This window comes from Chionomys nivalis, chromosome 6 (assembly GCF_950005125.1).
Source record: "Chionomys nivalis chromosome 6, mChiNiv1.1, whole genome shotgun sequence".
In the NCBI taxonomy this organism is placed as follows: Eukaryota; Metazoa; Chordata; class Mammalia; order Rodentia; family Cricetidae; genus Chionomys; species Chionomys nivalis.
In genome coordinates this window covers 1109953-1123165 of record NC_080091.1, presented here as the reverse complement: position 1 = coordinate 1123165, position 13213 = coordinate 1109953, and the positions used below count along the sequence as shown (strand labels likewise).

The following is a 13213-nucleotide window of genomic DNA, read 5'->3' as shown; positions in this document are numbered from 1 at the left end:
CCGCATGCTAAGCAAGCATTCTACCTCTAGGGCGTAAGTAATGTAGGGATTTGGATGCCAAGTCTAAGCAAAGGTCTAGAGGCAAGAATAAATGCGATGAGTTGGCTAAATTAAACGTAGTTTACAGGCTAGGATTGTGCCGGATGGTGGGAGAGGTCAGATCTTAGAAATATTCCCGACTATGCCTCTTGTAGATGGGAGAGCTATAGTGAGTTGAGTCACTGTTGTTAGATTCCGACGTCCACAAAAGGCAGAGTCAGTCACTAAGTCCTCACCTCTGGGGGGCCCAGGAGCTGCTCGAGTGGGGGCCTGCGCTGACCTTCGAGGTCTTCCCTGGGCTAACCCCTTCCGCGTAGGCTCTGAAAAGAGAAAGACAGCAGAGACAGATTTGACCACGCCTCTGCTCATACTCATCGGTTCTCCCACGTTAGTTGCTGGTAGAGATTCCACCCTTTCTGAACCTTCCCCTCACCCTCCTTATTCTTTGAGCTCTCTCACTTCAGGACACGCCCCACCATCTGTTGAGAGTTTAGGGTTGCTTCTATGGCCGCGATCCTTCACGTTTCCTCTCACTGGTCATTTCCCTAAGGCGGGTTATCTTCCTCTGTACCTTGACCCTTGAGACCCTGGCCTCTCTAGACCAGCCTAACTAGCTCCAGCCCCACAAAGTTGACTGGTTTTCATCAACCACGCCCCAACAGGCCTCGCCCCCACGATGTCCACCTCTGCGGATGTTCCTGCGGACTTACTGGTGCTCTTAGGCAGACCGTCCCCAATGCTGACAGTGAGAACTCGGCCCCCAGCTTTGAGCATAGCCAAGTCACCTATCCCGCGGGAGAAGGTGACGTTGCGGGTACTGCCTCCGCCCCAGCCTTCCTTCTTCACCCGGAACTGTAGTCTAGGGGAGAGAAGGGAATTTGGGGGCGCCAGTTGGGGTTCCTCTTCCACACCCAACCCGTGCCAGGGTCCCTGAGGTAGGCAGGGGGCGCCGCACATAGACCAGGTAGAGAGTGGTGCTCGAATTGGCTGTGGGTTGAGGAGCATACGTGTCGCTGAAGGTGAGGGGCAGGGGCCTGCGCGCTGCCTCTTCAAAGCGCTTGCACAGAAGGCTGACGAATTCTGTCTTGAAGATACTTTCTAAGAAACTGTCGGCAGCGTCTTCTTGAAGGATGAAGAAGTCATCCTGTCTGGTGCTGGCGGAGAGGCAGGAGAGCGCAGAGTGAGGGTACAGGAAAACATGTGGGGTCCAACCTCTGAGGATCAAATTGGGGGAAGGGAGAAGGAAGAGCCCCAGAGGTGGTAATTGGGAAGGACCAGAGGTCAGATGGAAAGAGGGACAGAAATTATCTCAACACAAAGATCACGAAAGTAGGGTCGGACCTGAGTTACATCCCCTGAGGCCCACATGGTGGAAGTAATCCACATGGTGGTATGCCTTTCTACCGCCCTCCCCTCACTGTGCGGGCTGTGTGCCCGTCTCCCCAGGTAAAAGTGGAATTAAATAGTTTGTTGAAGATCCTGGAAGTAGGGGTAAGGGAATGTGACAGGAAGGGGTAAGAGAGCTAGGGACTTGGCCTTGCCTGAGGGACACCCCTCGAAGGGCCTGGATCTCCAATTTCTTCTTCAGGACTTCACGAACCAGACCTTTCTCTGGTCCCTTTTTGACCTTCTCTCTCCCAATCACGTACACACACTTGGGGGTCAGGATCAAGTCCCGTTTGATGGGCTGTGGAAAGGCAAAGCCGGAGGCTGATGGCTGGGCCCCAGGGCTGGGCAGTCTGACGGCAGATGACCAGCTCTAGACAAGGGTGGGGCTTGCAGGGAAGGTGACTGGGAAACCCCTCCAAGCGCAGGTGTGTGAGCTGCTAAATCACGTAAGAAATAGAATAAAAGTGAGGGCATATTGGTTAGGGATGTCTGGACCAGTCAACAGGTACAGGATATAAGAAACACCCTGAAGGATGTGACTGACCTCTGTATGGCATGACTGTTGCCCTCTCTGCAGCTGCATATACTTTCCAGAGACTTGCACAAGATTGGGCCCATTAACCTTTGGTGAGGGACTCTTGAAGCCAAGGGTCCTGAGGATTTGCTAGGAGGGACTCATGTAGCCCCATCCCTCCTTGAAGATCTATAGGCAATTAATGTGTTCTGGGGGAGAATGAGAGACATTCTCTGGTGGTATAGCCAATTCTAAGTTGCCTGTGCTTTTCTAAGTAACCAATCCTTCAGCCATGCTCCTGGAAATAACCTGGATTAAACTTATTGTACCACCAAGCTATACCTTAATGGAACCATTTCTTTGATCTGTTGTTGATTGACCTCTCTGGGGTGGACAGACATTGGTTAGCAGCTCTAGGGAAAGGTCACAAAGCTGTGTGTATAGATTTGTGCTGGGAATGGAATCCTTGCATGCTAAGCGCACACTCTGTCACGGAACCACATGCCCTCAGCCCAGCTTATGTAAAGGTATGGATGCTCTGGTGAGTATACACAACTTATGGGGCAAACAGGAGTATAGAGCCTAAGCCATCTGATCATGGTGGGGCACACTTGTAGTCCCGGTGCTCAGGAGGCTAAGGCAGGAGGATTGCAAGTTCTAGGCCAACCGCACAAGTCTATGAATTTGTGTAGGAAGGCAGGTATGTGCCCGAACGCTGTCAGAAGAATGACGTATCATGAGCAGTGCCTGGGGGATTGTGGAAGAGGCTCCAGCAAAAAGGGCAGAGGGCCTTTTGCCTCAGGTGCATGATTGTTCTTGGTGTCCCCTGTGACAAACATTTTTATTAAGACATGTTTATTCTTGTTGGATGTCGGAACATATCTCTAGAACCCAGTCTGGTCAGTGGACCCTGAATCTGGATACGGCCTTCTGCCTTGCATTTGAGCTTTCCCAGATACATGTCTTGGATATACCAGGCAAATGTGGTTAAATCGATCTGTTCCGAGGAAGTTCTGGGAAAGGGCAGCTCTGTTAAGATTTACTATGTGCTTACTGATATTTAGGTACATGTTTTTCTGATCATTCTTTTCTGAGCTCAAATAACATTCATTGGATCATTACTTTCTTTGTTCATTCTTGTGTAAGAGCACACTGAAACTGAAGTCAGGTTGTGTACAGCGTCAGACCGCCCCATTTTTTGAGATCCTCAGATCCCAGGTCCAGCCGACAAGAACTGCACCAGTCAGCCCCCGAATTCAACAATGACGGCTAGTTGTATTTTATTTAACAATTATTTGTTTTGTATGTGTCTGTGCATGTGCGGACATGTGAATGGCATGGCAGAGGCCAGAGGACAACCTGTGGGAGTCAGTTCTTTTCCTCTGCCAGCTTGGTTCTAGGAACTGAACTCAGGTCTCAAAATTGGCAGCAAGTACCTTTATCTGCTATGCTGTCTTACTGGTCCCTGAGGGTTGGTTTTGTCAATTTAGCACAATCTAGAGTCAAGGGAGTCTCTAGAATAGGTTGGCATGTGAGGACATCTGTGGGAAATTATCTTGATTACATTAATGAGGTGGGAAGACTATTTCATGGGCTGCGCCTCGGGCTGAATAAAAAGGAGCAAGCCAGCTACATGCATGCACGCTTCAATTCATTGATTTCTGCTTTGCTGTGATGTAACTGGCTGCTTAAGGTTCCTGCCTTGATTCTCCCATGCTGAGAGACTGTAGTCTGGAACTGTGAACCAAATAAATCCTTTCTTCCATGCATTACTTTTATCAGAGTATTTTATTGAGTAACAAAACTAAGAAAGCAGGTGTGGTGGTTTGGAAGAAAATGGACCCCAAAGGGAGTGGCACTATTAGGAGGCGTGGCCTTGTTGGAGGAGGCGTGGCCTTGTTGGAGGAGGCGTGGCCTTGTTGGAGGAGGTGTGGCCTTGTTGGAGGAAGTGTGCCGCCGTCGGGTGGGCTTTGAGTTCTCTACACTCAAACTACTTCCACTGTCTCAGACCATTTCTTGTTGCCTTCTGATCAAGATGTAGCCAGTGTAGGCCCATATTTCTGTATGGTGTGGCAGCCAGGCTCTGAAGCCATAGGCCCACCAGAGACGGTCACGTAGACCTGCAGACAGCCTCAACAATAGCCAGGATGTGCTGCTCCTTCTCTTTTGTTATAAATGTAGATCGCCTGAGGAGAGGTGTTGGCTGAAGCTGGTGACCTAATGGTCAGGATGTTTGGTGCTCCCTCCTTTGTAATTTGGAGAATATCTTATAGAGATGCTAATTCAGGCCTACGTGATAGCTAGCATACTTCAGCGGACAGGTAGATGCGGATGTGACTAAAGGCCATTCACCTGGTTACCTAGGAGACAAACTAATGTATTTTCCTGCTCAATTCATGTGATGGTATATAAGCTGTTTGGATAATAAACATGGGGAGATCGTCAGGAGAAAGAACCCTGAGATGCCCTTCCATGATGACCGTGTAAGTTGCGCTGATTATTCCTTGCGTCTCCATTTCAGTCCAGTTAGGGAAAATAGTTATCTGTGTTGGAGCGACATGGGCTCCAACAAGCCAGCACCTTGTCTCCTGCACACCGCCATGCTCCCTGCCATGATGATAATGGACTGAACCTCTGAAACTGTGAGCCACCCCAATTCAATGTTTTTCTTATAAGTGTTGCCATGACCATGGTGTCTCTTCACAGCAGTAGAAACCCTAACTGAGACAGCAAGCGGAGTGCGTCTTATGGAAGTGGATCATCTGGACTCAGAGGTGGAAGTGTCCCTGTGTGGTAGACATGCTATGTCTAGAAGAGACAGAGTGTCCCTGTGTGGTGGGCGGGCACAGGCTACATGCCATGTCTAGAGGAGGTGGAAGTGTCCCTGTGTGGTGGGCGGGCACAGGCTACAGGCCATGTGCAGTTGTGCATGTCTGGAAGAGATTTTTCTACATTAGGTTATTCGATCATGAAAATTAATTTGGTCATGATTTCTGGGACAGTCAGGCATGTGCTTGTGGACAAGGATCCCTTGGCTTGGTGAGAGTGTTTGTAAGAACAGTGGCATCAGAATCCAGGGACAGGGGTGTCTAAGCCAGGTGAGGAAAGTGGTCCTGTGGAATGGGCTTCTGGGCAAGGTGAAGGATGGCTGATGGATAGGTGGTCTGGGCTGCACAGGGACGGGTTTGACAGACGGCTCTTTTATCGGCTGTGGGAGTGCGGGTGGGTGTGACTGTCACATAGAGTGTCTCCCTCCCCTGGGGTTTCACAAGGCTCAGGCTGACCTGGAACACACCATATAGAAGAGGGTGACCTTGAAATCCTGAACCCTCCAAGAGCTGGGACTATAGACATTTGCTGCCATACCTGGTTTGTGTCGTACTGAGGACAGAACCCAGGGCTCATGTTAAGCAAGTGCTCTGCTAGCCCCACGAGGTCATGTCTGATGGACAGCAGTGTCCACTACAGTGGAGGGCTTACTTGTGGATAGGTGTGTCTGAGCCTGGCGGGAACACGTCTGTGAGGAAGGATGTCTGGAAGCTAGGTGGATGGGGCATCTTCTGGTCTGGGTGCGAGGCAGAGGCACAGCCTCTGATGGGAACACCCACTCAGGTCTTACCTTGAAACGGCGGTCATACTTGGTGACTGAGTCAGCAAAGTCCACTCGTTCCCTTTTGGCCAGGAACTGGCGCAACTCAGGCCGCTCCTCCAGCCCCAGATAGTCCCCGACAAAATTCCGGTTAATGCTGTTTCGCCTGCGTTCCTTCTTGTTCAGTAAGATGTTGGAAGCTGCGAGGACACATGTGTGGTTGAAAGTCATGGCCTCTCTTTAGTCCTCCTGCCCGCAGACCGAGTCTCCTAGCAAAGGCTCCTCACCTTCTTCCCGCATCTCCTCATACTTTCGGACTGCTATGTGGCGCCGCCAGGCTTTCTGGATGGTACGGGCGAAGCCATCAAACTTCCTCTCTCGCATTTCTTCCAGGAGGAAAAGCTGGACAGGAGGGAGGGGTGTTGGGTCCTGGTCTCTCCCAAGTCCCTGAGTTCCCATAGAAGCCTCACCCTTGCTATGCAGCCGAGGACAACTTTGAACCCCTGATCCTCCTGCCTCTACCTCTGAAGTGCTGGGAGGACAGGCATGCACCCTCACACCTGGTTTAAGGGGTGCCAGGGATGAAGCCCAGGACTCGTGCATTCTAGGAAAGCACTCTATCAACTGACTCCCATTCTCCTCATCTTCTTCATGACTGTACCCAGAAGTCCTTCCCACTTGGGGGCTCACACCCCTCTTCATTAAATCAGAACAGGAGTGCTGTGATAGACAGAGATGGCAGGGCAGTTAAGAGCACCTACTGCTCCTGCAGAAGAGCCAGATTCAGTTCCCAGCACCCACGTCAGGCAGCACACAGCCCCCTGTGACTCCAGCTGCATGGGATCCAACATCTCTTCTAGCCTCTGTGAGCACCTATACATGCATAGTCTCTGTGTCTGTGTGCGCGCGGACGCCCATGCATGCCTTTGGAAGCCAGGGGTTGATGCTGCGTGTCTTCTATTTCTCTCCAGCCTATTTTATTTTTTAGATTATTATTTTAGTGTGTATATTCTTTTCCGCATGTACAATATGTGCACACAGTGCCCTCCGAGGCCAGAAGAGGCATCAAATCATTTGGAGCTGGAATTACAGTTGATTGCAACCCACCATGTGGTTGCTGGGAATTGAACCTGGGTCCTCTGGAGGCGTAACCAGTGCTCTTAACTGATGAGCCACCTCTCCAGTCCTCTACCTTAGTTTTTTTAAAAAAAAAATTTATTTATTTATTATGTATACAATATTCTGTCTGTGTGTATGCCTGCAGGCCAGCAGAGGGCACCTCAGTACAGATGGTTGTGAGCCACCATGTGGTTGCTGGGAATTGAACTCAGGACCTTTGGAAGAAGCAGGCAATGCTCTTAACCTCTGCGCCACCTCTCCAGTCCTCTACCTTAGTTTTTGAGGTAGGGTCTTTCTCTGAACCTGGGACTTGAGGATGGGCTAGCTGGCCAGTGACCCCACACTACTCCTGTTTTCAGCACCAGGATTATAGGTGCGCCTCCCCAAGCCTGGCCTTTAACATGAATTCTGAGGACCATGCTCAGGCTTGCACTTTACTAACTATGCCGTTTCTCCAGCCTGGGAAGTACTGTTGAGAGCAAAACTGGGCTCTGCTTTTTAAAAAATAACTAGGTCTTGTGGAACTAGGTCAGTGGATAAAAATATCTGTGTCCAAGCCTAAAGACTCTGTAAAACACTTCTCACCCCAACAAGACCAAAATTCAAATCAAGGGTCAGGGGAATAGCTCAGTGGTGGCGTGTGTGGTTAGCATGGGGAGGCCTTGGGTTTTATTCCAGCACCACACACACACCTATCTGGACAAAGACTGATTTCTATAATTGCATTTAACTTTTTTTTTTTGTTTTTATAAAACACAGTTTTTCTACGTTCTTATCCCCCCTTTTTTTAAAGGCTTTATTTTTTGTTGTTTTATTTTGTTTTGGTTTTTGAGACAGGGTTTGGTTTTTGAGACAGGGTTTCTCCGTAGCTTTGGAATCTGACCTGGAACCAGGCTGGCTTCAAACTCACTGAGATCCACCTGCCTCTGTCTCCTGAGTGCTAGGATTAAAGGCGTGCGCCACCGCCACCCAGCTTCCTTTTAAAGTTTTAAGGTTGCATTTATTTGTGAGAGTGTGTGTCTGTGTGTGTACGTGTGTGTGTCTGTGTATGTGTACGTGTGTGTATGTGTCTGTGTGTGTGCGTGTGTGTGTATGTGTGTGTGTGCGTGTGTATGTGTGCGTGTGTGTGTATGTGTCTGTGTATGTGTGCGTGTGTGTATGTGTCTGTGTGTGTGCGTGTGTGTGTATGTGTGTGTGCGTGTGTATGTGTGCGTGTGTGTATGTGTCTGTGTGCGTGTGTGTATGTGTCTGTGTGTGTGTGCGTGTGTGTATGTGTCTGTGTGTGTGTGCGTGTGTATGTGTCTGTGTGTGTGCGTGTGTGTATGTGTCTGTGTGTGTGCGTGTGTGTATGTGTCTGTGTGTGTGTGTATGTGTCTGCGTGTGTGCGTGTGTGTATGTGTCTGTGTGTGTGTGCGTGTCTGTGTGCTGCTGGGATGAGCTTGCAGAAGCCAAAGGACAGCTTTTGGGAGTCAGTTCTCGCCTTTTGCCAAATTCGGATGTCAAGCTTGGCAAGAGGCTTAATCCTGAGACATATCAGCAACCCAGCCTTTTCTTTTGGACATTTTTTTCTACTTTTGTTTTTCTTTTTAAAAGATTTCTTTCTTTCTTTTTTTTTTTTTTTTTTTTTTAATTTTTCAAGACAGGGTTTCTGCGTAGCTTTTGGTTCCTGTCCTGGAACTTGTAGACCAGGTTGGCCTCGAACTCACAGAGATCCGCCCGCCTCTGCCTCCCTTTTTGTTTGTTTTTTGAGGCAGGGTCTCACTATGTAGCCCTGGCTATCCTGGAACTCACTCTGTAGAGCAGGCTGGCCTCAAATTTATGGAGAGTCTCCTGCCTCTGCCTCCTGAGTGCTGAGATTAAAGGTGTGCGCCACTCCGCCCGGCTTATTTATTTTTGAATTTAAAGATTTGTTTATTTTTAATTTTATGTATATGGGTGTTTTGCCCACATGACTATCAGTGTACCACGTGCATGCAGTGCCCAAGGAAAGAAAAGGCTCGGGAGGCTGTGAACCAGCATGTCTTCTGCTGCGGCAGTGAATACTCTTAGCAGCTGAGCCATCTTTCTAGCCCATCTACCTTTGATTTTCCACTTTCATCTTACTAAAATTCTTTTCATATGAGTCAGTCCCCCACACCATAAAAATATTTCGTGTTGGAGCTCAGTGGTTAAAAGCACTGACTGCTTTTCCAGATGACCCCATTTGTTTCCTAATCTCAACATGGCAGGCAGCTCACAACTGTCTATGCCTCCAGTCTAGGGGATCTGACGCCCTCTTCTGGCCTCTACAGGCACTGCAAGTACATCGTACTCAGACATGTAGGCAAAGCATCCATACACATAAAATAAGTAAAATCTAAAAGAAATCTATCTAATCTGCCTGCCTGCCTATATCTATCTACCTATCTATCATCTATCTATCTATCTATCTATCTATCTATCTATCTATCTATCATCTATCTATCTATCTACCTATCTATCTATCTATCTATCTATCATTTATCTATCTATCATCTATCTATCTATCTATCTATCTATCTATCATCTATCTACCTATCTATCTATCATCTATCTATTCATCTATCTATCTATTCATCTATCTATCTATCTATCTATCTATCTATCTATCTACCTATCTATCATCTATCTATCTATCATCTATCTATCACCTATCTATCTATCTATCTATCTATCTATCTATCTATCTATCTATCTATCTATCTATCATCTATCTATCATCTATCTATCTATCTATCTATCTATCTATCTATCTATCTATCATCTATCTATCATCTATCTACCTATCTATCTATCTATCTATCTATCTATCTATCATCTATCTATCTATCTATCTATCTATCTATCTATCTATCATCTATCTATCTATCTATCTATCTATCTATCTATCTATCTATCTATCATCTATCTTTCTACACGGCCCTGACTGTCCTGGAACTCACAATGTAGACCAGGCTGGCCTCCTGAGTGACAAGCTTAAAGGGATGTGCTACAACACCCAGCTGGTGCACACTTTTAATTCCAGCATACAGGGGGATCTCTGTGAGTTCAAGGCCAGCCTTGTGTACGTAACAACTTCTAGGCCAGCCAGGGCTGCATAAGGAGACCTTATCAAAAACAAAAACTCAACAAATAATTCAGTCTCCCCCCCCCATGCTGATAAAAACTGAACACAAACTCGTCATGTGTTCATTGTTCTCATCTGGTCCATTTCCCCAAAATCAAGATCTATATGTCAAAATTTTTGTGTCAGTTAAACCTTCGGGGGACACTAAGCTGCGTGGAATTCCCGGCTCTTCTGCCTCAGCCTCTAGAAGGCTGGGATTTTGGTGTTGTACGCCACCACATCTAGCAATGCATATATTCTCTCTCTCCCTCTCTCTCGCTGGAGACGAAACCCATGTTAGGCGAATGCTCTGTAACTGAGCTGTATCCCCAACCCCAACCCAAGTCTCCCTTTCTCCCTCCTGCTCTCCTCTTCCCTGTTTGTTTGTGTGTTTATTTGATTTTTTGAGACGGGATTTTTTTTTTGGTAGCCCTGGCTATCCTGAAACTCACTCTGTAGACCAGGTTGGCCTTGAACTTGGAGATCCACCTGCCTCTGCCTCTCTAGTGCTGGGATTAAAGGCATGCGCCATCATTGCCCAGCTCCCTCTTTATTTTCTTATACTCTTATATTTCACCTTTTAAAATGTGTGGGTATATGTATGAATGTGTGTGTGTCTGTGTGTGAATGTGTGTGTCTGTGTGTATGCATGTGTGAATGTGTGTGTCTGTGTGTATGCATGTGTGTGTGTCTGTGTGCTCATGTGTATGTGTGCTCATGTGTGTGTGTGTCTGTGTGCTCATGTGTGTGTGTGTCTGTGTGCTCATGTGTGTGTGTGAATGTGTGTGTCTGTGTGTATGCATGTGTGAATGTGTGTGTCTGTGTGCTCATGTGTGTGCTCATGTGTGTGTGTGCTCATGTGTGTGTGTGTCTGTGTGCTCATGTGTGTGTGTGCTCATGTGTGAATGTGTGTGTTTGTGTGTATGCATGTGTGAATGTGTGTGTGTGTGTGTACAGTGTGGTAGTGCAGTGCAGGAGTCCCATGGTGCGTATCTGAAGGTCAGAGGAGGACATGCTTGTACAGCCTGTTTTCTCTGTCCACCTTTATGTGAGTTCTGGGGATTGACCCAGAACTTTTTCTCTGTCATGCACACTCACCGACTCCGGGTTCTTAACAAAGACCTTGGTACTCCCCATCTGGTACTGGTCTGGCTCCATGTTGACAGCACGAAGCAGGTGCTGGACACCCTGGCGTTCATCTCCACGCCACCGTGGCCATGTCTCAGGGGTCAGAATGGCGTACCTGCAGGCAGAAGACATGAGGGTGTGGGGGATTTGAAGCAGACCTGAGGTTGGCCATTTTAACAGGTGAGGTAATCAAGGCAAGGAAGATGGGTTTCTCACCTCTGCAGGAACTTGGAGAACTGCCGACGGTAGGCAAAGCCTGCCCTGCGCACCCGGATGTTCTCCCGTAGGCCCAGGTACTCCACTTGGTGCTTCACCCTGTGGGAGGGAGGTAGCCTAAGTTCCAGAGAGTGGGAGCTGCCCAAAGCAGACCAAGGGGATGGGGCCTGGGTTTGTGGTAGGGGCATCTCATGGATCGGTCAGTCAGTCTGTCTGTCTATTATATCTATCTGTCTGTCTATCTCTATCTATCTATCTATCTATCTATCTATCTATCTATCTATCTATCTATCTCTATCTATCTATCTATATCTATCTGTCTATCTATCTATCTATCTATCTATCTATCTATCTATCTATCTATCTATCTATATCTGTCTGTCTATCTATCTATCTATCTATCTATCTATCTATCTATCTATCTATCAATCAGCTATGTATTTCTCTATTTTTTATCACCTATCTATATCTGTCATCTGCCTATCTATGGCCTATCTATTGTCTACATATCTGACTATCTACATGTCTGTTTGTCTGTCTGTGGCTAGTGTTGCTCTGTGCAGCCTAGGTTTCCCTTGAATATGAGATCCTCTAGCTTCTACCTCCCAAGGCTGAGAAAAGAATACATAGCCACCATGTGAAGCTTGGGCATGGTTTAGACGGTGTCTCAGCTCAATCTGGGAACCAAATCTTGGACTGAGACCTGAGGGGTAGGTTTGGGCTCATCTTGGGGGTTGGTTCTAGAATCAGTTCTGGAGTTTAGGTCTGAGAAATTGGGTTTGGATTCTCTTACAGTCTGTCTGGGGTTACCTGGGGATTGGTGGGGGTGCCTCCATCAGTTCTATCTATAACTCTGGGGCCATAGAGGTTTTGCATTCTTAAAGTTTATTTTTATTGGTGTGTGTGTGCACATGTACGCACGTCACAGGTCACAGTATGCACGTGGCCATCAGAGAACAACTTGCAGATGTTGACTCATTCCTTCCATTGTGTGGAGCCCAGGATTGAATCCAGATCATCAGGTTTGGCAGCAAACACTTTTACCTGCTGTGTGTCTCACTGACACCCTAGAGGATTCTAAGGTGGTCTTAGAGTGAGGGGTCCTAAAGTTGATGCTTTGTCTGTGGGTCAGAGTGGCTGCTCCAAAGCGTGCCTAGATTTGGTACCAGATGCAAAGGAGGGGTCCAGTTCACCTGCTCTCCTCCCAGTCCCGGGGCCGCTTGGTCTCATTGGGTTTGATGCAGCGGATATAGTGGGGTGTGCACTTCTTCAGCGTGGACACCAGGTCATTGGCTTGTTTCTGAGGCAGAGGGAAAGGCAGAAGTCAGGAAGGCTTGAGGATAGGCCCCCTGGCTCTTCCTGTTGAAGAAACAACTCATCCAAGAGGGGGGAGGCTGAGCGGGCAGGCCACAGTGTGCACACCTCCCTAAGTTCCCACCATGAAGGCTGATAATGTGCACCTACCCAGTTATTAAATTCCAAACTCAGAGTTCTAGTGTCTGCCACACTTACCACATAGCTTAACACATAATGAGGGTTTAGGAGATGTTTGATGACTGAGTAATAGAAAAACCAGAACAACTCACTGCCCAGACTTTGCAGGTGGGGTGGGGTGGACAGGTCTGCCTTGGGTTTTGGAATAATGAATTTTAGTCATCAGAAGAAGCTGTGGGGCCAAGTGATGACTAGGGGAGGCGAGATGAGATATTCAGGTTCAAACTCTACTGTGTGACCCATGATTGCCCCTTTTTGATCCATGGCATCTCCATCAGCATGTATGTGTGTATGTGTGAGGGTCCTGCATCTGCTATCATCACAAAGTCCTCAACAAATGGTTGTGAACACAGGCTTTTGGTGGGGCCACAGGGTCTCTGCAGCATGGACCCAGCCCTTCTGCATGGTGAATGTGTGGCAATCCACACAGCGGGATATTATTCAGGAAGGGCTAGCCAGGTGGTGGTACATGCGCCTTTAGTCCTAGCCAGAGGCAGGTGAATATCTGTGAGTTCAACGCCAGCCTGGCCTACAGAGTGAGTTCCATGACAGCAAAGGTTGTTACACAGAGAAACCCTGTCTCAAAAAACCAAACAAAGAA

At 47.8% G+C, this 13213-nt stretch overlaps 1 protein-coding gene across 1 annotated transcript in view; it reads right to left on the bottom strand.

Annotated features, from left to right (window-relative positions):
- Myo1f (myosin IF) overlaps positions 1-13213 on the bottom strand; it is a 49715-nt gene that overhangs the window by 4634 nt on the left and 31868 nt on the right. Inside the window, exons 17-25 of the mRNA XM_057771677.1 lie at positions 12312-12418; positions 11119-11217; positions 10873-11017; positions 5819-5933; positions 5562-5731; positions 1581-1726; positions 1047-1193; positions 750-898; positions 276-359 (exon numbers count right to left, since the gene is read on the bottom strand). Coding sequence (XP_057627660.1) covers positions 276-359; positions 750-898; positions 1047-1193; positions 1581-1726; positions 5562-5731; positions 5819-5933; positions 10873-11017; positions 11119-11217; positions 12312-12418 — 1162 coding nt within the window. The remainder of the gene's footprint in view (positions 1-275; positions 360-749; positions 899-1046; positions 1194-1580; positions 1727-5561; positions 5732-5818; positions 5934-10872; positions 11018-11118; positions 11218-12311; positions 12419-13213) is intronic.